The sequence below is a fragment of the Hordeum vulgare genome, chromosome 2H (assembly GCF_904849725.1).
Source record: "Hordeum vulgare subsp. vulgare chromosome 2H, MorexV3_pseudomolecules_assembly, whole genome shotgun sequence".
NCBI lineage: Eukaryota > Viridiplantae > Streptophyta > Magnoliopsida > Poales > Poaceae > Hordeum > Hordeum vulgare.
Window position 1 is genome coordinate 589,695,531 of NC_058519.1, and position 25,686 is coordinate 589,721,216.

Genomic DNA, 25,686 nt, shown 5'->3' on the forward strand with positions numbered 1-25,686 from the left:
ACGCGCGGTCCCACCGTATCTTCTACACCCACACGACCAACGAACTGCTGGACCCTATGTCCGCTGACGCGCGGGCCCAGCTTCGCCAACATGTGGCGAGATCCAAAACCCAGCTTCGCCCCCACCAGGAAGGAAAACGAGAGGAGCTGCCTGCAAAATCCCTTGGCGTGAGGTGGCGGCCGCCACCGCGTAGCGCAGGCGCAGCCGATCGGCAGCTCAGCTCTCGCCTCTCGCCGTTTATTATAAAACCTCGGTCGTGCGGTTCGCTGCAAAAAAGAAAAACAAGTCCAATCTCCTCCCCCCAGCGGCACCGGACCGTGTCCACCCTTCGCCTCCCACCTCCCTCCGTTTTCGGCATTCCGTGCTCCCGCTGGCGAGGGGTCGAGCGGGGAGGGGAGGGAACCCGTGAGGAGATGGGCCTCGTCGGACGCCGGAGGGGCGTCCCCGGCGGCGCCGTCGTCTTCGTCACGGCGGTGGTCCTGCTGCAGGTGGGGTCTCCCTCCCTCCCCCTTCTCTCTCTCTCCGTCTCAGTGGGTGCTGCGCGGGCTCGTCGTTGCGGCGGCCGCCGCCCTTCCGAGGGGCCAGCCGTCTTAGGGTGGGGGTTGTTTGCTGTGCCTCGTGTTCTGGACCATTTTGGTCCTGCTTCTGGGGTTAAGCACTGCGGCTTCCGGCCTAATTCTGTGCGGGCTTGCTAATTTCGTCCCGTCCATGGCGTCACTAGCGCGCAGGTTTCGCATCGTACATACTACTAATAATGCAGCTCGTGGGTTTTTGGTTTCGCTAAAATTAGGGAGGTGCGATTTTGTCTGTAATTGGACTGCGTTTTTTCTTTATCGAACACGCAAATGGGCTGTGTTTGGATATTACCCCCCTCAAATTTACTGCGTGATTTCGGTTTACCTCTGCTTTGTCGTTAGCCCGAGTCCCCTCCCTGCGATACTGATTTTGGGAATCGGGACGGTTGGAGCACATGGGGTTGGAAATTTGCTGCAACACTACTAGTTTCTGACATGCGAGGTGCGTTTGGATTGGAGGTCTGTAACCGTGAGAGCTGCCCGAGTGGTCGTTTCTGGTTCAGCTACTGTGCTGGAGAAGCCAATTTAGCCCAGTTTTATTATCCCCAGTTGATTGTGTTCGATGGGGACATGGGGTGATTGCTTCTCTGTTTGGGGTTTTGTTTCTCGGTTTTATCGTTTGTCTCGAAATGTGCGCTGTCTCCCTGGCCGTGTAGATTGGGGTGGGGTTCTACAGGATTAAATACGCCTCGCTTTCCCCAATTTTAGAATATTTATACACATATTTTTTGCTTACCGTTACAATTGGGTAGGATGGTCCTCTTTGAACAAATTTGCAATAAAAAAGAACCCTCCGAATTCCAACTATGTGGAGTTGCCTGTGTCTCCTCTCCAAGTTACCTGATGTTTTATGGCTCACTTTTGGTTGACAGTTGGTAGGTCATCCACTGTTTTGCCATTTTTCCTAGCCCAGTTGAATTTTCACAGGCATTTTAAACATAGCTTTTCCTCTCGAAACCTCAGATTGTATTTATGTTGCTGCAGCTCACTCTTTGTTGTTTTATCTGTTTTAGAGGCTTAACTGGTGAATTATCTTTCTCTGTTCTAATTTTGTTTGTTAGATGTCATCTGGGTGTTGCTGTACAGGACGGATGGACAATTCATGCTGTAATAATCCTTAGTTGCACCAACTGTTTTGGTGGCTTCACATGAAACTTTGACTAATATTTGAACACTTATAGTGGTTGTATATGTGACCAGAACATACCAAATTTGTCCTAACTTGTAAGATGTTGCTAGATTATTGTCTTTGTAGCATCTACATTACCTGCCTAGGTGCTCAAAGGTGTTGTCTTCATTTTATACATTTGAAGCCACTGGATAAAATTATGGTCATATTGCTCCCTGGAGGGGCTAATAAAATAACAGGATATGTAAGAAGTCCATTCTACAAACGTTGGGTAGTGTTCATGCATGTGGATTTGGTTGCACTTTGATGTGACTCATGTATTGTATGGTTAACATGGTTTGTCCATACTGTGATAACCTTATAACCTTATTTTTCATTTCACGATGCAGATAGTTTTTCTTGTACATCACACAAGCGCACAACAATCCAATGATGCATCAAGGTAATTTATCAGGGCAACATGTTCAATTAAGATGAGCATTTGTTAGACCAATTAAGAACTAAATAGGTCCTGAAATAGGCTACTAGTGTTTTTTATGTACTTAAAACACTTTGGCACTTAAGGAGGTATTTTGTACTCATGGAGCCCTTGGTGCTAATTTTGCCGTGTTTGCTTCCTTAGGGTAGTACCTGCAGAAGGGTACTGTTCCATGTATGGAATTTGTGCAAATCGAAGTGATGGAAAAGTCTTAAACTGTGTGAATGCAACAAAAGCTGTTAAGGTGACAATGGAACTCTTATCTCCAATTTGAATATAACACAGCAGGAGAGATAGTATCCAGTTATTTTTATTAATACAAACAGCATAATACTCTGCCCATCATATTTTTGCATTAGATTGCATTATTCACCGTTGTGGTCTACTACTATATCAAGTTCTGTTATTGCTTTTCCAGCCAGATACTTTGTTTTCCACAAGGATCCAGAGTTTGTGCCCCACTATTACTGGTGATGTCTGTTGTACAGTTGATCAGTTCGACACATTACACCAACAAGTGCAACAGGTAATTGTCCTGACCGCTTTGAAAAGAATATGGACTTTTCATTTGAACTATCATATCAGCGTGGTCACATCACATCTTTATTTTAGAGATTAACTGTTTCATGCTGGGAACCATTGTATTCATATTAACCTGCATTGATTTGCTCAAACAATGTTTTGCTGAACTTGTGACCAGCAAGCAGTGAACCTGCCGAATACTTTGTTGGAGACATGTTGCTTTTGTTTTAAGATGATTTCTGCTTGTTCATGCTGTACTTTTCGGAAAGCGGTTTTTTGTCGACTTGTAGCCTCATGCAACAAATTTCTAGTTGTTGATTATTTCTTGTCCCTGGTTTTTGTTGTGTCATTCCTCCTGTACTTCCTAGTATCTTGTAACATAGTTAAGTGGCTACATGTTGAGTTCTTTATTCCCTGTTGCATGCAAATTACAGATTTGTGTTGTAAAAGAAATTTTACAGATGCATTCCGTCATATTCATAAACCATGTTCTTCGCTATTCTATTGTGGCCAATTTGGTAGACATATTTTAAGGTTATTTTTCTAAGTTGGCCAACTATATTCTTTTTTGCATTCAAATGATGTAACCTCTTCTTGGTAATCTCTATTCTAAATGTCTATGTTCAATCAAAAGAAAGTTCACTTGGTGGTAAAATGCTAACTACAACACTTCTGCAGGCTGTCCCATTTCTTGTTGGATGCCCAGCTTGCTTGAGGAATTTCTTGAATCTCTTTTGTGAAATGTCTTGTTCCCCAAACCAAAGCCTCTTCATTAACGTGACTTCAGCAAAAAAGGTCTGAATTCTTTCAGCTTATCATGACAACAGTATTTTATTGTGTTTCCTCATGGTCACCCCCACACATTTTTGTTGCATGAGTTTAACATGCCAAAATGAAATATTCATATATAATCCCCATGTTTAATCGTACTAACAAGATACACTGGTCTCCACCTTTTTCAGGTTAATAACATTACAACTGTTGATGGTATAGATTACTACATAACAAGCAACTATGGTGAGGAGTTATACAACTCTTGTAAGGAAGTTAAGTTTGGCACTCTGAACACACGTGCAATGGATTTTCTTGGTGGAGGTGCTAAAACTTACAAAGGTATTAGGCTAAATCGTTGTAGTGAACTTTTCAAGGGTGTGATTGGATAAATGCCACTACAAGTTATAGTTTGAGCAATGCTACTGCAATGCCATTGCAGACACTATAAATTTTATAAAATGCTAGTACCCTCAATGTTTTGCTACAAGTCCAAAATACCCCCAGCTTCCTCCTCTCAATCACAGTGACCAAAATTGTTGACTGTGAGGTGGTGGATTTTGTTGAGTTCTGAGCACCATGGTTTGGTCCCTCCTAGTGCTACTTGATGCTCCCTATCATCAGATTTATCCATGTTATATGCCATGTGTCACATTAGGCTCAACACTGACGAGTGACGACAACCAGGACGTGACAAAGAGACACGGCATCAGAAGCATCCCTAGGATCATCGTCCTTGAGGATGGGGAAAGGAAAGAAACAATGATTGAGCTGTCCCATTTGCCACCTTGGCCATGACTCTGGAGTGACTTATGTAGGCTGGCAGCCTAAAGATCGCATACCAGATTTGCTAGCATCCTTCCTAGAATTAAGATTCTTGTAGGCAGGCTAAAAGGCTAAACTAGCATTGCTTTCCTTGATTGTGAAGTTAAACCCTGATTGCCTACAAGATTCACTTGCAATGTTTTGATAATTAAGACAAAGAAGATGACATGATTTGGTCTAAGATTTAGTAGCATGTAGTGGGGAGTAGCCTTTTAGGAAGCTTTGCTGCATTTCTTTGAGAAATTCTATTGGTGTTACTCCCTCCGTTCCTAAATATAAGACCTTTTAGAAATTCCACTATGAACCACATACGGATGTATGTAGTCATATTTTGGGATATAGATTCATTCATTTTGCTCCGTATCTAGTCTATAGTGTAATCTCTAAAAGGTCTTATATTTAGGAACGGAGGGAGTATTAGTTACTCCCTCTGTCCCAAAATAACTGTCTTAACTTTGTTCTAGCTCTAGTACAAAGTTGTACTAAGCTCAAGACACTTATTTTGCGACAGAGGTAATATTATTCTTGGCTTCTTGCACCCTGAATGTGCTTTTGAACTAGTTTCTTCAGTTGATAATTTTAAGGTTTGGTAGTGATAGCCTGATAATAGACTGTTATTTTTTTCCTGCATTTGGACTTGGCATTATTAATTATTATCATTACAATCTGGATGTGGTTTGAGTTAGTTTTTTCAGTCGACAATCTTAAACTTTGGTAATGACATGCTGGTAATACACTGTAATTTGCATGCATCCGTTCTCTGCAGTATATCATTATAATTATTGGCGTCTACACTTGCTACTGCAGAGTGGTTGGCATTTCTTGGGCGTCAGGCAAATCCTAATGAGCCTGGGTCACCTTATTTGATAACATACCGACCTGATTTGAGTGATTCATCCGGGGTGAAGCCGCTAAATACTACAGTTTATTCTTGTGGAGATCCATCTTTGGGCTGCTCATGTGGTGATTGTCCTTCGTCTTCAGTTTGTATGGGATCCTTGTTGCCTCAGTTGAAGACTGAAACTTCCTGTTCAGTCAAAATGGGTTCTCTAAAGGTAGAAGCTATTTATCTACATTTATGAAAAAATATGCACGGCTGATACCATGCATTTTCTGTTACCTCCAGTTGTACTTATGCACATTCACGCGGCCTCCAAAGGCATGACCACTAGCTTTTATTGGACTATATTATGAGACCTAACAAAATTTATATTGTAAAATTACTCTCCGTTAAAAAATTTAACCAAATTATTTTCAAGTAAGTAATCTAATTATTTATAAAGATAATGTTAGTTGTAATTTCAAAAGTGTGACTTCATTTGTTCTTGTTGTGGCAATTGGCAGAGTTTGCAGTGCTACTTGTCCTAGTAAATAAACAAAGCTTGCATGAATGATATATGTCAGGTGGTCCTCCTTGTATCAAGCCAGTTGTGAAACATACAGTGATACTAATTCTTTAAAAAAGTGATACTACTACTGTTACAGAGAAATTGGCAAAGGACATGTGTTGTTGTAGTGATGATATGGGGTAGATGTGTCGGTGTGGATACCTGCATAATTTGCTTGTGGGAGTATATTAACCTTCAACTCTAGCAATCAAATGATTTGCTATATCTTGAAAAAAAATAAAATAACCATCATCGTAGTTGTTAAACATGTCCATTTACCTTGTGTAGAACCTGACTCTGTTCTTCTTGTTTCTCATACAACTTAAAAGCTGACTGCAGTCTTGAACTTTAAAATTTGTCAACATAACAACATTTTATGGCATATGTTATGAAGGTTCATCTTTTCCATGTCTAATGTTTTTATTATTTTGTATCCTGAACTCTTATCATTTTGATTATACAGGCCGAATGCTTGGACTTCTCACTAGTGGTTGTGTACATTGTATTTTTGTGCGCAATTTTATTGTTGGGCTTATTATACAGAACACGAGGAAGAACGGGCTCCCCCTCACAAACAAAACCACCAAAGAATGCTGATGATAAGTTGCATTCAAACAACAATGGCAATGTTCCCGAAAACTCTGTTCAGGTTCTTTTCTGCCAAATCATTTTTGAGAGCCAGAGTTTGCTTGCTTACTTAGAGTACTTATCTTTGGTTCCTTCTAGCATTTTTCTCTAGTGTTCATTTTTAAGATGACGCTGGCAAGGTCTAATAATTTATCTTTATGTCAGGTGCCCAAAGCTGCATCATCTTCTATTGTCCAAACTTACATGTCAACCTTCTTTAGGTTGGATTCGGTCTCCAGTTATATTTGGATAAACTATATATTATTAGTATTTAGGCATCATGTTAATCTGTTGAAAGTATTGCAGGAGGCATGGAGTTTTTGTTACTAGACACCCGCTTCTTGTGTTATGTGCATCCTTACTTGTCCCTATCCTATTATGCATTGGTCTTATCCGTTTCAAGGTGGAAACACGACCGGAAAAGGTACTCAATTTATCATCGTATATGATAGCTACAATTATTCTACCGCTGCTGAAATTATGATAATTGTGTATAATGGGGGAGTTTGAATAGTTATGAGACTGACAAATATAATATTTTGTCTGTATTTAAGAGTAATTACTTTAATATAAGTTTGATAAGGCAATAGTATTCTCTTACAACTCACAAAATTATTAGGTCTGAAGCATGGAAAGAAAAAATATATGGAAATCCATTGACACTTTTGATTGATAACTCAGAAATGTTCATTAAAATGAAATCACAGTAAATAAAAAGGAAACACATTGCTGTACATTTTATAAATTTCATTTTTATTGTTGGCTATGCTTTTTTTTTTTCGAGAAAACGCAGAGATGTGCGTTTCTTTGTATTGAAAAGAGGGAAAGTCAGTCTCAGAGGAGACGGTTACAACAGATTACAAGTAGTTCAATGGACATCCCAGGATGGGGGCAAGACTACCCTAAGCCCCTTGTCCCCAGCTCTAGCCCAACATCTCATCTCATCTTTGATCCCATCCGCGAGCTCGGAGAGCGACGGAGTGCATGATCAAATACACACGCATTCCTATGTTTCCAGATCATCCATGGAACTAGCAGTGTGGTGGACCTCAGCGCCTTGCGGAGTGATGGTGGTGTTGCATCTCTCGCCCTAATCCATCAGTCCTGAATGGAGATATCCTGCTCCGGCGTGGGGGCTGGTAAGCGCAGCCAGGAAAGAGCCTCGTGCCAGGCTTGCCGCGCGAAGGGACATGCCAGTAGCAGGTGGTGAATGGTCTCTGGCTCTTGGTCGCAAAGCAGGCATCGGGCGTGATGTGGGAGGCCGCGACGAGCAAGTCTGTCCGCGGTCCAGCATCGGTCCAGGTTCACAAGCCAGTGGAAGAACTTGACCTTCGGCGGAGCCCATCCCTTCCAGATTAACTTCCAGGAATGGCAAGTGAGGGATCCGTGGAAGGTTGCCTGATAGCAGGATCGCGCCGAGTATTCTCCATTAGCAGTCCATTTCCAGACAAGCCTGTCTGGCTCAGCGGACAAGGTGGTGTGCGTGACGCGCTGCCATGTCGTCAGGTATTGGCCAATCTCTTGCAGCCCCACGACGCCGCGGATGTCTCGGGCCCACGCATTGCCGGCGAGGCCTTCCGCCACCGTCCGCACCCTTCTGCTCTTGGGGATGCATAGGTACAGCAGGGGTGCTAGCTCGCGAATCGACTGCCCATGCAGCCACCGGTCTTCCCAGAACAGCGCCGTGTGGCCATCACCTAGCACCATGAAGGTGGAGGCATAGAAGAGGCCGAGCTCCTCACGAGAGAAGTGCAGGTCCAGGCCTTGCCAGGCTCTGTCGGCGTCCGTCCTAGATAGCCAGAGCCACCGCAGTCGAAGCGCTAGCCCTGTGCGCTCCAGATCTCGGATGCCCAGCCCTCCAAGCGCGAGAGGCCGACTGACCGCGCGCCAGTTGACGTGACAGTGACCTCCCTGAGCAGCCGCACGGCCAACCCAGAGGAAGCCGCGCTGGATCTTCTCTAGTTGCTTCAGGGTCTTCTTCGGGGGCGTCAGGGCGAGCATCTGGTGGATTGGGATCGCGCTGAGGACCGATTTGACCAATGCCAACCTCCCAGCTTTGTTCATGAGCCATGCTTTCCATGTCGGGAGACGGCCAGCCACAGCATCGACTAGCGGCTGCATCTGAGCCGCAGTGGGTCGTCTGGTGGTGAGCGGTATGCCCAGGTAGGTGATGGGCAAGTTCGCCGCGTGGCAGCCCAACGCCTCTAGCAAGGCAGCACTCTCCTCGTCGCCATGCAGGGTCGTGGCCGAGCTCTTGCCATAGTTGACCTGCAAGCCCGACGCGGCCTCGAAAATACCTAGGATGCCCTTCACCGCGAGCACCTCATCCATCTCAGCATGGCGAAACAGCATCACGTCATCGGCGTATAGTGAGACGGCCGGAACAGTACGTCGGGGGTGCAACCGCCGGAGTATGCCGGCCTGGAGCGCCCGATGCATGAGGCGGCCCAGCGCGTCGACAGCGAGAACGAATAACTGCGGTGATGTGGAGTCCCCTTGACGCAGCCCGCGACGGTGCCAAATCGGGGGGCCAGGCACGCCATTGAGCATGACCCGCGTGCTGGCCGAGGAAAGGAGGATGGCTATCCACTCCCTGAACCTGTCCCCAAACCCATATTGGCGCAACATCTCGAAGAGGAATGGCCAAGATATGGAGTCGAAAGCCTGCGTGAGATCGAGCTTGAGCATGATGCACGGGGCGCCCAAGTGGTGAAGCATCCGGAGAGACTGCCGGATGAGCATGAAGTTGTCGTGGAGGGAGCGTCCGGCAATGAATGCGTTCTGGTTGCGGCTGACTAGGCTGTCCAGCTTGGGGGCGATGCGCAACGACAGAACCTTCGCGAATAACTTGGCCATGATGTGGATCAGGCAAATGGGCCGGTAGTCGCCCAGCTTTTGTGCATCCGCGCGCTTTGGCAGTAGGGTTAGGAGGGCTTGGTTGAGCTTACCAAACCCTCTCCCGCGAAGCAGGAATAACTTCTCGAAGACATCCAGGATGTCCTGCCTGATAATGCCCCAACAGGCCCGCAAGAACTCGGCAGAGAACCCGTCTGGCCCTGGTGCCTTGTGCGCCGGCATGCGTTGCACCGCAGCCCAAATCTCCTCAGGGGTGAAGGGCGCATCCAGGCTGCCAAGGTCATCGGCCGTGACGAGCTGCTCGAGATCCAGTGTGTGCTCTCGGTCCACGGCAGTGCCCAGCAGCCCGTCGAAGTGCGCGAATGCCGCTTGGGCCATCTCCTCATGATCGCATAGCACATGCCCGTCAACTAGGAGGCTATGCACGCGGTTTTTCTGTCGCCTGAACGTACACTGCTTGTGGAAGAAGCTCGTGTTGGCGTCGCCCTCGGCCAGGAAGGAGATGCGGGCGCGCTGCCGCGCGATGGTGCGCTCCAGGGAGGCCAGCCCAAGGTATGCCACCTTGAGCTGCTTGCGCAACCAGTCCTCTGCCGGAGAGAGCAGGCGGCTCTCCATCGCGTGGTTGAAGCGGGCGATCAGCTCGCGGCATATGGCCAATTTGTCCCGGACATTGCCCGTGGACCTAGCACTCCAGCTCGTAAGGGCGCGGGCAGTAGCGTGCAGACGCCGAACCAGCCGCTGGAAGGGGTCGGGGTCATGCACGGAGCTCCAGGCCGTGGCGACCGTGTCGTGAAATCCATCGAGGCTGGGCCAGAAAGCCTCGAAGCGGAAGCGTCTGTGGGCCGTGGGCATGGGGGAGCAGTCCAACAGCAGGGTTGGCTATGCTTTTTCTTGAATAAATTTGAACTTTTATGGTGTTCTGTGTCCTCTATGCTTATGGTCATTTTAAGATAACTTTATCATTTTACCTTCCAGAAAGGACGTTAAAGTTCTTAATCCTGTGAACATAATGTGCGAAGGTCATAGACAAAGTATACTTGTGAAAAATACGTGTCATTAAAATAAAAACACGGAGAGCAAATCTGTCAATAAACGTGTTCACATCTTTAGCACCCATTTACGATGGATTACCTTTGAGTCTGTAACTACGATTTTTGTGTAACTTGTGATCATTTATATAAATAAATTTAGTATTTGAGATTGCTCCCTTTTGTGTGTGGGGATGATTGCTACCCTTTATGAGTGTTTTTTAAAAGAAGTCGAAAAAAGTGACAACCATCTAGTCCAGGGGATGAATTAATACTGTTTGGAACTCAAAAGTTTTTGGTGTGTATTTACCAGGACTGTGAATATATACATTTCAGATATTTCTGACTTGATTGCTTTCCTTTTGCAGCTTTGGGTTAGCCCTGGAAGTCAGACTGCCTATGAAAAGCAATATTTTGACAGTCATCTTGCACCATTTTATAGGATTGAGCAGGTCTTTTCAACTCTCATGACTTTGTTTTGTTCAACTAGATGAACACTTGTTACAAATTGTATACCAACTTTGTTCCTGCATAACAACCAACATGTTTGTTGTGTTGATCTTCACCTCGTCTATCTTTCGTTGTCGTGTTCTACGTTTGAGAGCTTTGAAGGTAATATTGCAATGAGTAATATTTTTTTTTATTAATGTTTTAACTGCAGCTTGTATTAGCCACTTCCGCATCTGACCAGCCTGAAGCTCCTACAATAGTAAATGATAACAACTTCAAATTGCTATTTCAGATTCAGAAAAAGGTATGGAATACAGTCATGTAAATTTCGCACTGCAACTGCTTAGTGATTCTAATGCCACTTTTTAATTGCAAAGATTGATGATCTACGTGCCAATTATTCTGGATCAACAGTATCCCTTGCTGATATTTGCCTAAAGCCACTCGGTACAGATTGTGCTACCCAAAGTGTTTTGCAGGTGATGATTTTGTAGTGTCTAGTCTGTACTCTGTATATGAAACCAACTTGTTCTCTCTAGAATCTATATAATCCTTTTCTGTCACTATGTTCTGTTCCGTATGCGTACTTCTGAGCAGTCATATTAAAATGGTGGTATCTGTTGCAGTATTTCCAGCTGGATCCTAAAAAGCATGATGATTTAGGTATAGATCATGCTAAATTTTGCTTTGAGGTAAATATCCACAATTGAAATCTCTTTCCCTATGGACATTTTCTTTTTTGTTGTTGCAACACAGACCTTTGTAGACTATTGATGAATTCACTCTGAACAATGAAAATTGTGATACTGGCTAGATTTGTCAGCTAGTTGTATCTAAACACTAAACAATATCTTCTGTATTGCAGCATTACAGTTCTGAAGAGACATGTTTGAGCACTTTTCAATCACCTATTGACCCTAGTACAATATTAGGTGGTTTTCCAGGTAGCAATTTTACCGAGGTAAAATGCTGTACTTTTTTTGGCCAAAACAATATTTTACTTATTATCCCACTTCTCTTACTAACTTTCTATTGCTTCACAGGCTTCTGCATTTGTAATAACATATCCTGTGAACAACAAGGTTGAGACAACAGGACAAGAGAATGGAAAGGCTATGGCTTGGGAAAGGGCATATATTAATCTTGTTAAGGTTTGGAACTCTCACCTTCTGAGCTTATGTGCTCAACAAGCAGTTTACAGTAGAAGTTTACCCTCAATTGATTCCTGCTCTATATAAGGTCATTCTCTAACATTTACTTTTAAGCAGTCCCAGGACATATTTCAATGCTTCCACACAACACCTCCTTAAGGAATGAAAGTAAACTTTGCAGAGAAATTTGCTCCAATAAAGAACCTGGTAGATAAGATTGACTATGCATGGCCCTACACCCTGAGAAAATACGGCGATGGGAAGCAACTTTGATAATGCGGATTAAGAGTGTTCAGATTCATATTCTCAGGATATTTAGTAGGAGCATTATTGTTTCCTTTCTTTTCTCCTTCTGTAATATAGTGAGCCGACTCGTGAGGTCATGGGTTCAAGTCCTGAAAACAGCCTCTTGCAGAAATGTAGGGAAATGCTGCGTACAATAGACCCAAAAGTGATCGGACCCTTCCCTGGACCCTGCGCAAGCAGGAGCTGCATGCACCGGGCTGCCCTTTTTTAATACAGTGAGCCGACTCACTGGGCATGTTCACGCCCCAGGTGCCTGAATCTAGCAAAAGGTCATTTCATGTATGCTAATGCCATTTGCACGCACAGTATAGTGATTAATATTGTACGGAGCTAACTCTTTCTTGTTTGGATTAAAGCCTATAGTACTTATTTTCTAGCTAGAGTTTCTATCTACAGTGTTTTTGTAGCTTTTGGTCTAACTTCACAAGAAGGTGCATGCTCTAGCGATTTATATATTTCACTTGAGCCAAGAATTACATCTGATGACTTTGAGAGTTTTTTGCAGGAAGAAATACTGCCGATGGTACTAGCACAGAACCTTACATTATCCTTTTCATCCGAGAGCTCTATCAAAGATGAATTAAACAGAGAGAGTACAGCTGATGCCATTACAATAGTGGTAAATATACGCAAAAATCTTTTCCATTTTGTAATATATCCTGTTTGCCTACATATTGTGATACTTATTAGTGCCATTTGATTGATATCAGATAAGCTATATTGTGATGTTTGCGTACATATCATTCACACTTGGAGACCGTCCTTCTCGCTTGTGGGCATTATTTGTTTCATCAAAGGTATGAATATGGTAATCAATGATGGGGAAATATTTTTATTTTCCACTCCTCTGCCTAAAAAATACTTTAATGTGAGTCAGTGGCAAGTTCATATGTTTGAAATTCAGGAGTGGTATATACAAATTTGTCCCATGATCAAGTGTTTTAGTCTACACAGAGTATCTTGTTCCTTATGTTTGCCATGTTATGAGTTATCTGAAGATCAATTCTCATATATTCATGTTTGCTGACCATACATCTAGTAAATATAAACAGTGCAATGGTCGGCAGTACTGCTGTTGGGCCGACATATTTCTTGTGGTCGATATCGAGTCACATAACTATAGAAGTGGGAGATGTCAAATGTGGCATCTTCTATTCTGGGACGGAGCTAGTAATATGTTTGCACAGTTATTTATTTCGTACATTAATATGACCCTCTTCCACTCTTTCCCCAAAGCCAGCTAAATTGTTCCGCTAAGAAATTTGTCTTTTGGATCTATAATAGTTTGGTCTCAAGTTTCCTTTTGAAGAGCTAGATTATTTACCAGATCCCGAAATACTATGTATTTAAATATGTCAAACATGTGTTGCATATGTTTCATTTGACGAGATAAATTGCAGGTACTGCTTGGCTTAGCTGGGGTTGTCCTAGTGATGCTTTCAGTTTTAGGATCAATGGGATTCTTTAGTGCTGTTGGAGTGAAGTCGACTCTAATCATAATGGAAGTAATTCCTTTTCTTGTGCTGGCCGTAAGTCTTCTGCCTGTAGCACAATAGTGTGACTGGTTTTTTCTTCATCAAACCATTATGCATTTGCTCTACACATTTGAATTGGAACATAGCTTCTTCCTGCTGATTGGATTATCTCTTCTGAAAATTTATTTCCATGAACCATCATCACGTTAATTCCTTTTTGACAATTTGATGTTTAGTATTGTGTAACTTATTTTAACCATGCTTCCTACATAGATGAACACAGTTGATGTCTATGTTGCAATGCCTGCTATTTAGTTTGTTGTTTGTTTTTACTTTTTAGGCAATATTTTCTTGCTGCATTTACTATATTTTTTAAGAGGAATTGGCGATTTATTATATTTCTACTTCATTTGATCTGTATTTCGTTCAAAAGATACACATTCTTATCACTCTGCCACTAGATGAAACTTTTTCGAGAAAACGCAAGAGATTTTGCGTTTCATTGTATTGAAAAGCTGACGGATGTGATTGTGGCTAGGTCGGTGTGGACAACATGTGTATCCTTGTGCATGCTGTCAAGCGACAACCAGATGGGATAGTATTGGAAGAACGCATAAGTAATGCATTGGTGGAAGTTGGGCCATCCATTACATTAGCCAGTTTGGCTGAAGTTTTAGCTTTTTCTGTCAGTGCAATCAATCCAATGCCTGCCACCAGAGCATTTTCCATGTTTGCCGGTTGGTTTTATTTACATTTCCTTGATTGTATCTATAATCGGCTCTTCCTTTTGGGGTTTCTAATCCACTATCTTGTGCAGCAATGGCAGTTCTTCTGGATTTCCTTCTCCAAGTGACAGCCTTCGTAGCCCTTATTGTATATGATTTTAGGAGGGCAGAAGATGGCAGGATTGATTGCGTTCCTTGTGCAAGACTTAAATCGAGCACTGTTGCTGGTGACAGTAAGTGTCCAAATAAAATTCCACATTTGCTTTGCTAAAAGTAAGATTAGTTATATTAGTAAATACTTGTTCATTTTGGCTCATTTGTAATTGTTTCCCTTTCTAATGTATTCAAAATTTAAGATGGTGGCCACCAGCGGCTTCACTTTGTTGCACGCTATATGAAGGTAAGCACTACATATTTTACCAGAGCTAATCTTGTTCTTATGTTACAGTTAAGCTCATGTTTTAAACCATGTTCAGGTTTTTCAAGATTTTCTTTGATGTTCATTCATAACTTATAGTTTCTTTGTTTTCGTATAGGATATTCATGGGCCAATCCTCGGTTACCGACCAGTGAAGTTTATCGTGATTGCTGTATTTGTTGGATTAGCATTTGCAAGCATTGTAAGTGCTTGTATGTTCTGCATGCACATTGCACAGCATCATGATTATATATGTTCCTCCTATTAGCTTCACTACCAACCACATTATATCTGGTGAAATATGAGCGTGCTATGTACAGGCCAAGTCTATTTTTTCGTTGAAATTCTCTGGTGGATCATCAACTTATTATTCTGTCTATATTTCTGATAAATCTTGCTGACCATCAATATGGATCAATTCACTACAGTGTGGTGTTGTTTGGTCTTTGTCTAGTTTCATGTTGCAAATCGAGTGGTTGACTACCGCAAATTTGGGCAAAATTACTAAAGGAGACGGAACCACTTACATTTTCTTGACTTTTGAGTATTGGCATGTGTGGTTGACAAAATTGTGTTTCTTTTGTCCTAACTAGGCAATGTCAACTAGACTACAACCAGGATTGGAGCAGAAAATCGTTCTTCCACGAGATTCTTATTTACAGGTTCAAACTATCACTTGCATTTTCTATAGCTTAAGTCTTAATTTCTTCTCTTTGTATTTCTTTTAGAATTATGCTCATTATAATGTTTGCAGGGTTACTTTGACGACCTTGAGAAGTACATGAAAGTTGGACCACCACTGTATTTTGTTGTGAAGAACTTCAATTACAGGTAACTAGAAGTAAAATAGCTCTACACACATTTTCTGCATGTTTAAAGAAGCATGATTATACATTGGAGACAAACAAACATGGCTGAATATTCCTTGTCATATCGTTGACTCGTTGTGTTTTCTTACTGTTATCCACTACATTCTTGTCTTTAGATTGTTCTGGATATGTCAAAAGTTGAAAACCAAGTCTCTCATGTTTCTGCGTGAGCTGTTACTGTTGCAGTGTTGCCTTCTGAAAGAGCCAATTTTGTTGAGCTCTTCTGAGTTGCATGCTTAACTAAAATAATATTCAAAAGTTGGAAACCAAGTTTCTCATCTTTCTGCATTGGCAGCTACTGTTGCAGTGTTGCCTTTAAACGGTTTTGTTGAGTTCTTCTGAGTTGCATGCCTAACTCAAATAAACTACAATTTGATTTATGATGTGTTGCACTGTTTCCAGCTCTGCATCGGAAAATACCAATCAGATATGTTCCATCAACCAGTGTAATTCAAACTCTCTTCTGAATGAGGTATAAAATTGTTTGTCTCTTGACTATTTTTTTCTGCAGTAACATTCAGTACCATGATTGATTGATTTGCTAGTTCAATTTAGTTGTACATTATAAAGGCGAGCTTTGTTACTATAAAGCTACCGACTCCTGATGCAACTTAACCGATGTGATTTTGATAAGCATGTATAGATGTTCATCATATGTTGATAACACTGCCCTCCATTTAACATGGTGGTTGCTACCATGCAGATAGCAAGACAATCTTTATCTCCTGAGACAAGTTACATAGCAAAACCTGCTGCCTCATGGCTTGATGACTTCCTAATATGGATGTCTCCTGAAGCATTTGGATGCTGTCGAAAATTTGTTAATGGAAATTATTGTCCTCCAGATGATCAGGTTCAGAACTTTTTCCTGAACCCCTTTAGGGTGCAGCACATTCATACTATATTTGCATTAGCTGAAAAAAAAGCAATTTTCTTCTGAAGCAATGGCCATCTCCCTCTCTGGGAGAAACAAAAACACTCAATTTGAGTCCTACCGAAAAAATATGAACTGGTTGTATGTTAGCATATTTGCTAACGTCACTTGAATTTCAACTTTGCAGCCTCCTTGCTGTCAACTTGATCAAGATTCAGGTTCATGCAGTTCAAATGGAGCGTGCAATAATTGTACAACGGTAATACTATCTACTACTCCCTCCGTCCCATAATATAAGAGCATTTTTTACACTAAGCTCTTATATTATGGGACGGAGGGAGTATCTTTCAGTTGTGATATCTAGTCCTCATAGTGTATTAGTCTATTTCAGAGAGCTGCATTTGCACTGCTGTGCCCTATTATGTGTAGTGGGAAATAGTATATTTCAACCACACTTCACATATCAATAGATACATGTTAAGTAGAAGTGAAATATTTGTAATCTACTAGTTATGCTTTTGTCTCAGTGTTTCCTACATTCGGACTTGCACAATGGGCGTCCATCCACAACACAATTTAAAGAGAAACTTCCATGGTTTCTGGATGCACTACCATCAAGTGACTGTTCTAAAGGGGGAAAAGGAGCATATTCTACAAGTTTGGATCTCAGTGGTATGTGGTGTATGCCAATTATGTACCACCTCAATATTTTACTATGCTAGAGAACATGCCAAAGAAATATCATATATTTATAAATGTGAATCATTTTACCCAATTGAGATATATAGCATTATTTTTGCATTAAACGTGCTTGCATTTTGACCGACTGAAATTATAATACTCCATTGGATCCAAATTAATTGACGCACCTTTAGTATAACTTTGTACTAAAGTTGTACTAAAGCCGTGTCAATTAATTTGGATAGGAGGGAGTACTATTAATTATCCATTGACATATTTGGTAACCTTGTTTGTTTGTCAGGTTATGAAAATGGCATTGTACAAGCATCAGCGTTCCGTACATACCATACTCCCCTTAATAAACAGGTATGGATTAGCATGCCGCCCATCATAATTATGAATATTTTTCCAAACATGGTAAAGTTTAAGTAATATTAATATTTTTTGTAGACTGACTATGTTAACTCATTGAGAGCTGCTCGGGACTTCAGTTCTCAAATGTCCAAAGATTTACAGGTAACTTGCCTGCATCCATTCTTTAGACGATGATGATATTAGAGGACGTTTAAAAAATACTGTCTCAAATATACTGAAGTTATTGCCGTGAACACATACACAAAAAAATGATTAATTATTGTTACACATATTGATAGGAACCATGGAATTTCCCTGTTGGCGAAGGTTTAATAGATCGTTACTGTTCATGTGGTTCTAGCAGTGTTCTAGGATTATTGGAAGGACTAGCCAGTACATCCTGAATTTTTGATTATTTGGGCCTTTTCTGAACACATTATCCCCAGATGCGGACATAAATATTAGCAGCCACTAGCTATTCAAAGACATGTATGTCTGAATTTTGTATTTGTAGCTAAGGTTTATGGCATAGTAACTACTATATGTTTCGCTCTATATTTCATACTGGTTATTGTTAGCTTTCTCTTTGAATGCCATTGCTTGGATATATCTTGTAACAGTCTTTGATACATCTTTGTGCAGTTGGATATTTTCCCATATTCAGTGTTCCATATATTTTTTGAGCAATACCTCAGCGTATGGAAGACAGCCATCATGAATATATGTGTTTGCCTTGGTTAGTTACTTTTACATTTGCAGTTTTTCCGATTATTTGCGTATTCTTATGATATAGTTCTCGCGGATCTCATTTTCTCTGTGAACATTTTGCTTTGGTATGAAGTAACTTATTTCTCTCTGCTAGTACGAATGCACAATATAGACATCCCTGCTAAACCAGCTTGGTTATTTTGATGTGTTCTTAAGAATTGCCTCACCACAGTGCGCTTTAAGAAGCAAAAGTTTGATGTATCACTGCCGGCTGTTGAACTGGTTTAATGAGTTGGTTCTGGTACTAGTGACCATACCATTTTGAATTGTCTTATGCATAAATATGTCAGTTAGGTTGTTTTTAATGATTAAGAGATGAAAGTCTAACACAGTGCTATCTTTGCAATGGCCTGTCTTTAAAAGACCAGTTACTAATAGGAACCTGTACCAAACTTCCTATGCGAACATGTTTGACATCACTTTTTGAGAGTTTCGATAGTGATATCCTAGCCAATCTTGTATGCTACTCCCTCCATTCCTAAATATAAGTCTTTTAAGAGATTGCACTACGGACTACATACGGATGTATATAGACATACTTTAAAGTGTAGATTCATTCATTTTGCTCTGTATGTAGTCCGTAGTGGAATCCCTAAAAAGACTTATATTTAGGAACAGAGGGAGTATATTTTACCCCCAAAACAGCCTGCCCATGGTTCCTTTGCATTTGGGGGAAACTGAACTCGAAGCTTGATGCTCTATGCTCTGAACTTATTTTGGGACAGAGGGAGTAGTATTTAGGAATTAGGCTGTGTCCATGGACAATCAAGGAAACAAGTTTCGTCCATGCAATTGATTATGTAACAAGTTCTATTCCGTTTAGCAGTTGTTGAATATTGCTTTAGGGAGCTGGGCGTATAGATATGGTTCTAAGGGGCGTCAGTAAACCCTGCGATATTAAGTTATTTTACTAAGGGATTGACATAATTTAGGGATAAGAGTTTGAATTAGGAGTGATTGGATGAGTTTCAATCAGGAAATGTTTGCTTGACTTTGTCCTCTTGAGTTGTAACCCCTCAATATAAGGGGGTGGTTCCATTCAATGAAGGTCTAGCAAGAAGTTCTCTCTATTTCCCTTTCCTTGTGCATTGCTGCTCTACCGACACTAATTTCACGATAGCTGGCTAGTAACTATGGTCTAGTGCTGGGACCACCTTGACAATCATAAATACCACCATAACAAATATAATCACGATGAGCACAATTAAATATTTCTGTTGTAATGTCTGCACCTTCATTGAGATCTGACACATTCTTATGCAAAAATTAACAGGTACAGTATTTGTTGTTTGTTTCGTAGTCACCAGCAGGTTAGCAACTCCTTTCAGAAACTTAGCGCTAACTATTTTCTGTTATTCTTCAAGTCGGTAGATTGTGATAATTTGTTACCTCTGTCCATTTCAGTTTGTGGGCTTCAGCAATCATTTTGATTGTTCTGGCTATGATAGTCTTGGATCTGATGGTATGTTTGTCTCTCTCTTGTCCAATATATAATACTACTTCTGATTATATTTATTTCCAAATTCATAGCAACTGATGGCCTCTAGGGATATTGAATAGAACTTAGCTATGTTTTAAATACAAGTGGTTGCAGAGTAGAACCATGTGGTGACTTTCATGTCAACAATTAGCTAAAATATACTCCCATGACAACTGTACATAATGGTTGAAAGCAGTTAGCTAATGAAGCATGTATTGAATAGAACTTAGCTATGTTTTAAATACAAGTGGTTGCAGAGTAGAACCATGTGGAGTATAAGATTTGTTCAACTATTGGTTGAAAGCAGTTGGCTTAATTAGCTATCCATTATGTATTGATATTACATTGTGGAATAATTATAACGAAGCATAAGAAACACCCGTAAATTGAAAGAAAGTTACACATTACCTTGGTACAGTATTATTGGCATATGTGATTTGAGTTTGCAAATGTAAAGCTAGTGTATCACATTAAGGAGTTACAACACAGTTGAAGCCCGTGACAACTGTACTCGTTATTGTAGCTATTCTGTATTTTCTCTAGTTTTTACAGTAGTTCTAGAATTCAAGCTTCAATGCTAAATTATTTAATTGTTATTTTAGTTATCAAGATTTAACATCTTTCAAACTTTTGGCAGGGAGTGATGGCTGTCCTTGGAATTCAGCTCAATGCAATTTCTATTGTAAACCTTGTTATGTCGATAGGAATTGCTGTTGAATTCTGTGTTCATATCACACATGCCTTTATGGTAGGTGCATTGTACATTTAGAAATGCCAGTTTGAAATCTTCCAGTTTAGCTGAGTCCTGTGATAATTAGGATGTTGGCCATAATGAACTTGAAAAACCTTTAGATTTGTTCTTCCCGTTATTTGAAACTTCTGTCATCTGCTATCAGTGATTTAGCAGTTTGCTTTGAAATGTGGAAGTAGTTTGATTCTCTATACGGTCTGCATGACATTAGAGCAACTAAAAAACAAAGAGCAACGACAACAAACCAGTTTGCTGACACCCAAACGCATCCCAAATGAAGGACCATGGAAATAAGTTCTGATGTGTTTCTACTTTTCAACGATATAATTTCTTCATGTTTATCTTGTCCCTTTTTTTTCATATCATGCCTAAATCCTTCATATTCACCTTTTAATTTACAGATAGGCACCGGGGATAGAGAAACCCGTGTAAGGCAGGCTCTATCGACGATGGGTGCTTCTGTATTCAGGTTAGCCTCATTACTGTTCACATTATTGGGACAATGTTATGTTGGGTAAAGAGATAGTAATATCATTTGAATAAGTCGCTTGCAGCTTATCCTAGATTGTCCGAGATATATGTGAGTATGCGTATACGTGCCTTAGGGAGTGTTACATATAAACAGTTCACAATTTTATTTCAGTTTTTATTTCGCATAAGAAAGTTTTCCAGTGTCGCGGATAAATTCACGGCAGTCCAGTTGCAGTTCTTTGCCATATCTCCGAATCTGTTTGTGGTGTTTATAGATTTATTATATCTTATTCTGACCCACTGTCTTGATTTTTCAGTGGAATTACCTTGACCAAACTTGTAGGAGTTATTGTCCTACGTTTTGCAAAATCTGAAGTTTTTGTGGTACATACATCTTAGCCCACACTTGTTAGTTCTGTATACCTATTAGAGTTTTGCTTGAATCACCTTTGTTTAATCAAAATTGCTGCAGGTGTATTACTTCCAAATGTACCTGGCACTCGTCCTCATTGGCTTTCTGCATGGGCTTATCTTCCTACCGGTTAGCATTTTAATTACCTATCGTCTCCTAACTGTCTCCAGGTATTTGCATAAGGAGCTTACCTGAGCCCTATAATTGATGAATGTTTCAGGTTGTGTTGAGTCTGTATGGCCCTCCTCAAAAAACCATGAAACTGATTGAACAAAGTCAGACTCCGCCTTCAAATGAGCAAACTTGATAACTACATAATATTCAGGGATTTTTACAAAGCATTTCAGTGTACATATCCATCTTTTACCCCGATGCTGGAAGAACTGTGAGGGTGTAGATCATTTATAGGGGCGGAGTAATCTCTATAGAAAGATAGGTTGTACATTAGTTAAGTTTACAGAGCTAGTACTAGTTTAGTCGATATCGCCGTGAGGGAAGGAAGCGTGAGAGATGTACGCAGACCAGTGTAGTAGCTTGTGTTTCTAGCGTCAGCTACTACTGTCCAGTTCCACGGTTTCTGGTTTGTATTTGATTCATGCGAGAAACCAATGTCATGTTTGGTGCCAATCAGCTACGTTTTGGTCGCTTGAGTTGCTTTATTCTCTGCATACGCAAGAGGCTCTTTTTCAAGAGAGCCTTTACTCTAGCCATGATGTGCTTGCGCGTACAAAAAGCACGCAGAGCATAGTAATCAAGGCTCGATTGAGAAATGTTCCACATGATATGTGTGGTCATCTATCTCAAGTTGAGTTGATGAATATTTGAAGGAGAAAGGTTCCTATTTCAAAATTAACGACTCCAAGATTTTTGTATGGCAGGGGGAATAACCCTAAATTTGCAGGTACTAACAAAAACACCCGTTTTGTGCTCAATATAAAATTTTCTACCTGTCTTACTTGATGAACAATACTGTATCAAAGCTGACCGTCAGGTTGAGAATTCATGAGCAATAATTTATGCTGGTGATTCACGTCCGCATTTCCTTTCGCGAGATCTTCTGGCATGATATCGAATATCGACCTGGGAGCCTCTCTTCATAACGATCTGTGAGCCTCTGTCCATCCTGCATTACTGATGTGTCAGATCGATGCCATATACTCCCATCCTTCCTAAACATAAGTCTTTTTAGAAATTTTATTAAAGGTTTACATACAAAACAAAATAAATAAATCTATACTTTAAAATATATTTGTAAATAGTGTTTTAGAAAAACCTCTAAAAAGACGACTTAGTATTTAGGAACGGAGGCTCAAACATCGCAGGGGTTTCAAATCAACCGGTCCATGCTGGTGGCAATTAGTCAAATTCGACAGGTGCACTGCAGCAGTGTCTGCCTGCCACATTCATCAAAGTACTGCCACAGATCATTTTGTATTAGCATCCCTATACAGACCTGCAAGTGTAACCCTAATCCAAGCCTAACGACCTCCTAATCTCTCTACTTTCAGCAACTTGTCTGCCACGGGTGGGCGGCCCTGCCCAGCCTGTCCTTGTAGAGAATGTAACTCTCTCCTATTCAAATTAATTGACGCAGTCTTTTACTCCCGGAAAATGTTTAAAATCTACCAGTTCATCTCTCCTCTTGTAAACCGTTTCCTTTGCTTGACACATGCCCCTGTGGGGCCTGCCCACCACCCCGCACTCCCAATATTATCTGCTTTCTCTACGAGCCTTTCTCCTCCACGCGTTCTCCTCTTCCTCTTTCCTGTTCGTCGCGCCGGTCATGGAGAGACGCTTCCGGCAGCGATCGTTATCCACCGCTGCTGCAAAATCAATAGAGAGGTTTTACGCCGGCCATCGTTCCATCGTTGCTGCAAAATCGAGAGAGAGGTTTGACGCCGGTAATCGCAACATCTATGGCGTTGCGATGAAGCTTCACCGTCTACTACAATGGAGCTTCATCGACGACGCCTGAAGCATCACGTCGTCGTCGTAGCCGCATGCACACGCCGGTGTTGCAGTAGAGTGGTCGACGACCGCTCCAGGTGTTGTAGTGATGCATCACCGGCGGCAACGATGAAGCTTCACCGGCAACGCCTAGAGCTGCGATGCATCGCCCGGAGTTGCAATGAAGCTCCACCGACGCTACAATGCATCGCCCGAAGTTGCAATGAAGCTTCAACGACGCTATAATCGAGCTTCACCGATGAGTCTGAAGCTGCACTACAGCGGGTGGTGCTGCACTGGAGCTTCACCGACGGCTGCATTGGAGCTTCACCGACGCCCTTGAGGTGCGCTGCAGCCGGACAGTCGCTGCAGTGTGGCATCATCAGGCAGTGTCGTTGCGCTGCAGCCGGACAACCGCTGCATTGCGACATCGTCGGCAGTGCCGCTGCGCTGCTGGCAAGGATGATGCGGCCGTTGCCAGCGTTGACCCGATCCCACGGCTCTAGGGAATGCATCGAACGGCTGGCAACCCGACTGATTTCACGAGGAAATCAGTCGGTTGATTTATAGCGGCGGCCTTTACTACCTCTGTACCATAATACTTGTTTGGGAGAATTAATCTAGTTTTCCCCAACAACAAGTATTTAGAAACACAGGGAGTATATTGTATAGAGTCTGCGTCAATTAATTCGGATCAAGTAGTATTATTTTCAAAAACTTTTGAGAAAAAACTATGCTATACCATGAGACAAATGTCCTAGTAAGTAGTAATTCTGATTTGTTTAAACAATCTGTACAGGTTTCGATAGTTTGTAGCTCTGCTAGTCCATGTGAAATTTTCCAGATTGTTTTTAGAAGTATTCTAACAATTCGAAATAAATATCAATGGTCTCGTGGCCCAAGCTTTGCTTTACTCATTCGAGAAAAGTATTACATTCTCTCTTTTCTAGATCGAGACTACCCAAATATGCCCGTGCGTTGCAACGGGTTACACAATATTACGCCCTAGTCAAATAAGTATGGTTCAATACCTTGATGTATGAGCGTCCTTTATTTTTTTATTTTAACACGATGGCTCATCATGTCGACACTTCTTTATTTTTCCCATCTTCTTTAATAATGCCCGGCGTGTCCATGTAATCACAATGCATTTGACCTGGTAAATCTCAAGGTTATGAGCATGCCACTGCATGCTACACTTGTTATTGTGTAGCATAATGGAATGTTTAAAACTTTAACAGCTAATCTCGTCGGTCACAAACTAGTTCCAATCCCTAAGCATATAAACACTTCTCAAAATCTAATTAAAACCTAAACCTAAAAGACTTAACTGCTCAAATTCTAGAGCTATTTGGATCAATCTTATGGAGAACCACTAAAATAAACCACATGACAGTATGAAAATAATAATCATTATTAGCACAATTGCAATCAATATGAAAATCAATATTAAGCCACTGGTACATAAACCTCATACCAACAGTTTAGTGTCCATTGCTTTCGGAAAATGAACCGCGTGTTGCCTGTTTTTTTAATTATCTTATGTTTTTATCTTTTTTTCGGTTTCACATTTTCTCTTAGTTTTTCTATTTACTTTTCTATTTATTTATTTTTCATTTTTCCTAAAATCTTCCAATTTTTTGAATATTTTCTGAATACTGAACATTTGTCTGATCCACAATTCATTTTTTGAAATAATGAATATTATTAGAAATCGTAAACATTTTTCGAATTCATGAATTTTTTACAAAGTTCTAATTTTATGAATAATAAACATGTTATGATTTCATGAACAGTTTTTTAGAACTCGAACTTCTAAAATTTGGTTTTTTGGGAAATTACGAATTAATTTAAAGATAGGAAAAACAAAAATTGAAATGAGAAAAGAAAAGGCAAAAAAAATAAAGATAAAACTTGGGCCGGACCATGAACCCGTACTGGGGAGGAGGATGTAAATGCTAGTTGTAACAAAAAAAGAAAAGGGGGACTAAAAGAAAGCCGTAGGGACCGAGGTTCAAACCCGGGTCTGCCGTGTAGTAGGGCAAGGCTTCAGCCACCACGCTGCACATGCAATTGAAATAGTGTTGTGTCCAATCTTATAAGAACGAAACCGCACGACGATTTTGACAGGGAAAAAAAATCTGAATCGTTTTTTGACTTGTGGATGGCATAGTGAATAATTTAGGGCAACTTTAGGGGCAAAAACTATGACGGACGATCAGAAATACTATTTGCTTTATTATTAGGTAGAGAAGAAGTGTTATATTCCCCTTGGTTTTTCAGACCAAAAAATAGTTCACAAGCAACATTTCACTTCATTGAAGTACAAGCATGCTAAAAAATTATTACAGGTTT

The 25,686-nt window shown here is 41.1% G+C and overlaps 1 protein-coding gene across 1 annotated transcript; it reads left to right on the top strand.

Annotated features, from left to right (window-relative positions):
* The first annotated feature begins 246 nt into the window (after positions 1-246).
* LOC123427500 (NPC intracellular cholesterol transporter 1-like) lies at positions 247-21,935 on the top strand. The gene is made up of 39 exons (XM_045111568.1): positions 247-488; positions 2,094-2,146; positions 2,327-2,426; positions 2,601-2,708; positions 3,383-3,499; positions 3,667-3,817; positions 5,108-5,355; positions 6,152-6,337; positions 6,481-6,536; positions 6,622-6,739; positions 10,568-10,651; positions 10,861-10,953; positions 11,027-11,128; positions 11,276-11,341; positions 11,515-11,610; positions 11,693-11,800; positions 12,612-12,725; positions 12,817-12,903; positions 13,507-13,635; positions 14,120-14,318; positions 14,399-14,539; positions 14,663-14,706; positions 14,843-14,926; positions 15,318-15,386; positions 15,479-15,555; positions 15,996-16,065; positions 16,297-16,446; positions 16,655-16,726; positions 16,995-17,139; positions 17,450-17,514; positions 17,599-17,664; positions 18,145-18,238; positions 19,544-19,580; positions 19,675-19,732; positions 20,388-20,498; positions 20,903-20,970; positions 21,290-21,356; positions 21,445-21,513; positions 21,605-21,935. The coding sequence occupies exons 1-39, from the start codon at positions 414-416 to the stop codon at positions 21,689-21,691; spliced, it is 3,864 nt and encodes a 1,287-aa protein (XP_044967503.1). The 5' UTR covers positions 247-413; the 3' UTR covers positions 21,692-21,935.
* Positions 21,936-25,686: the final 3,751 nt, after the last annotated feature.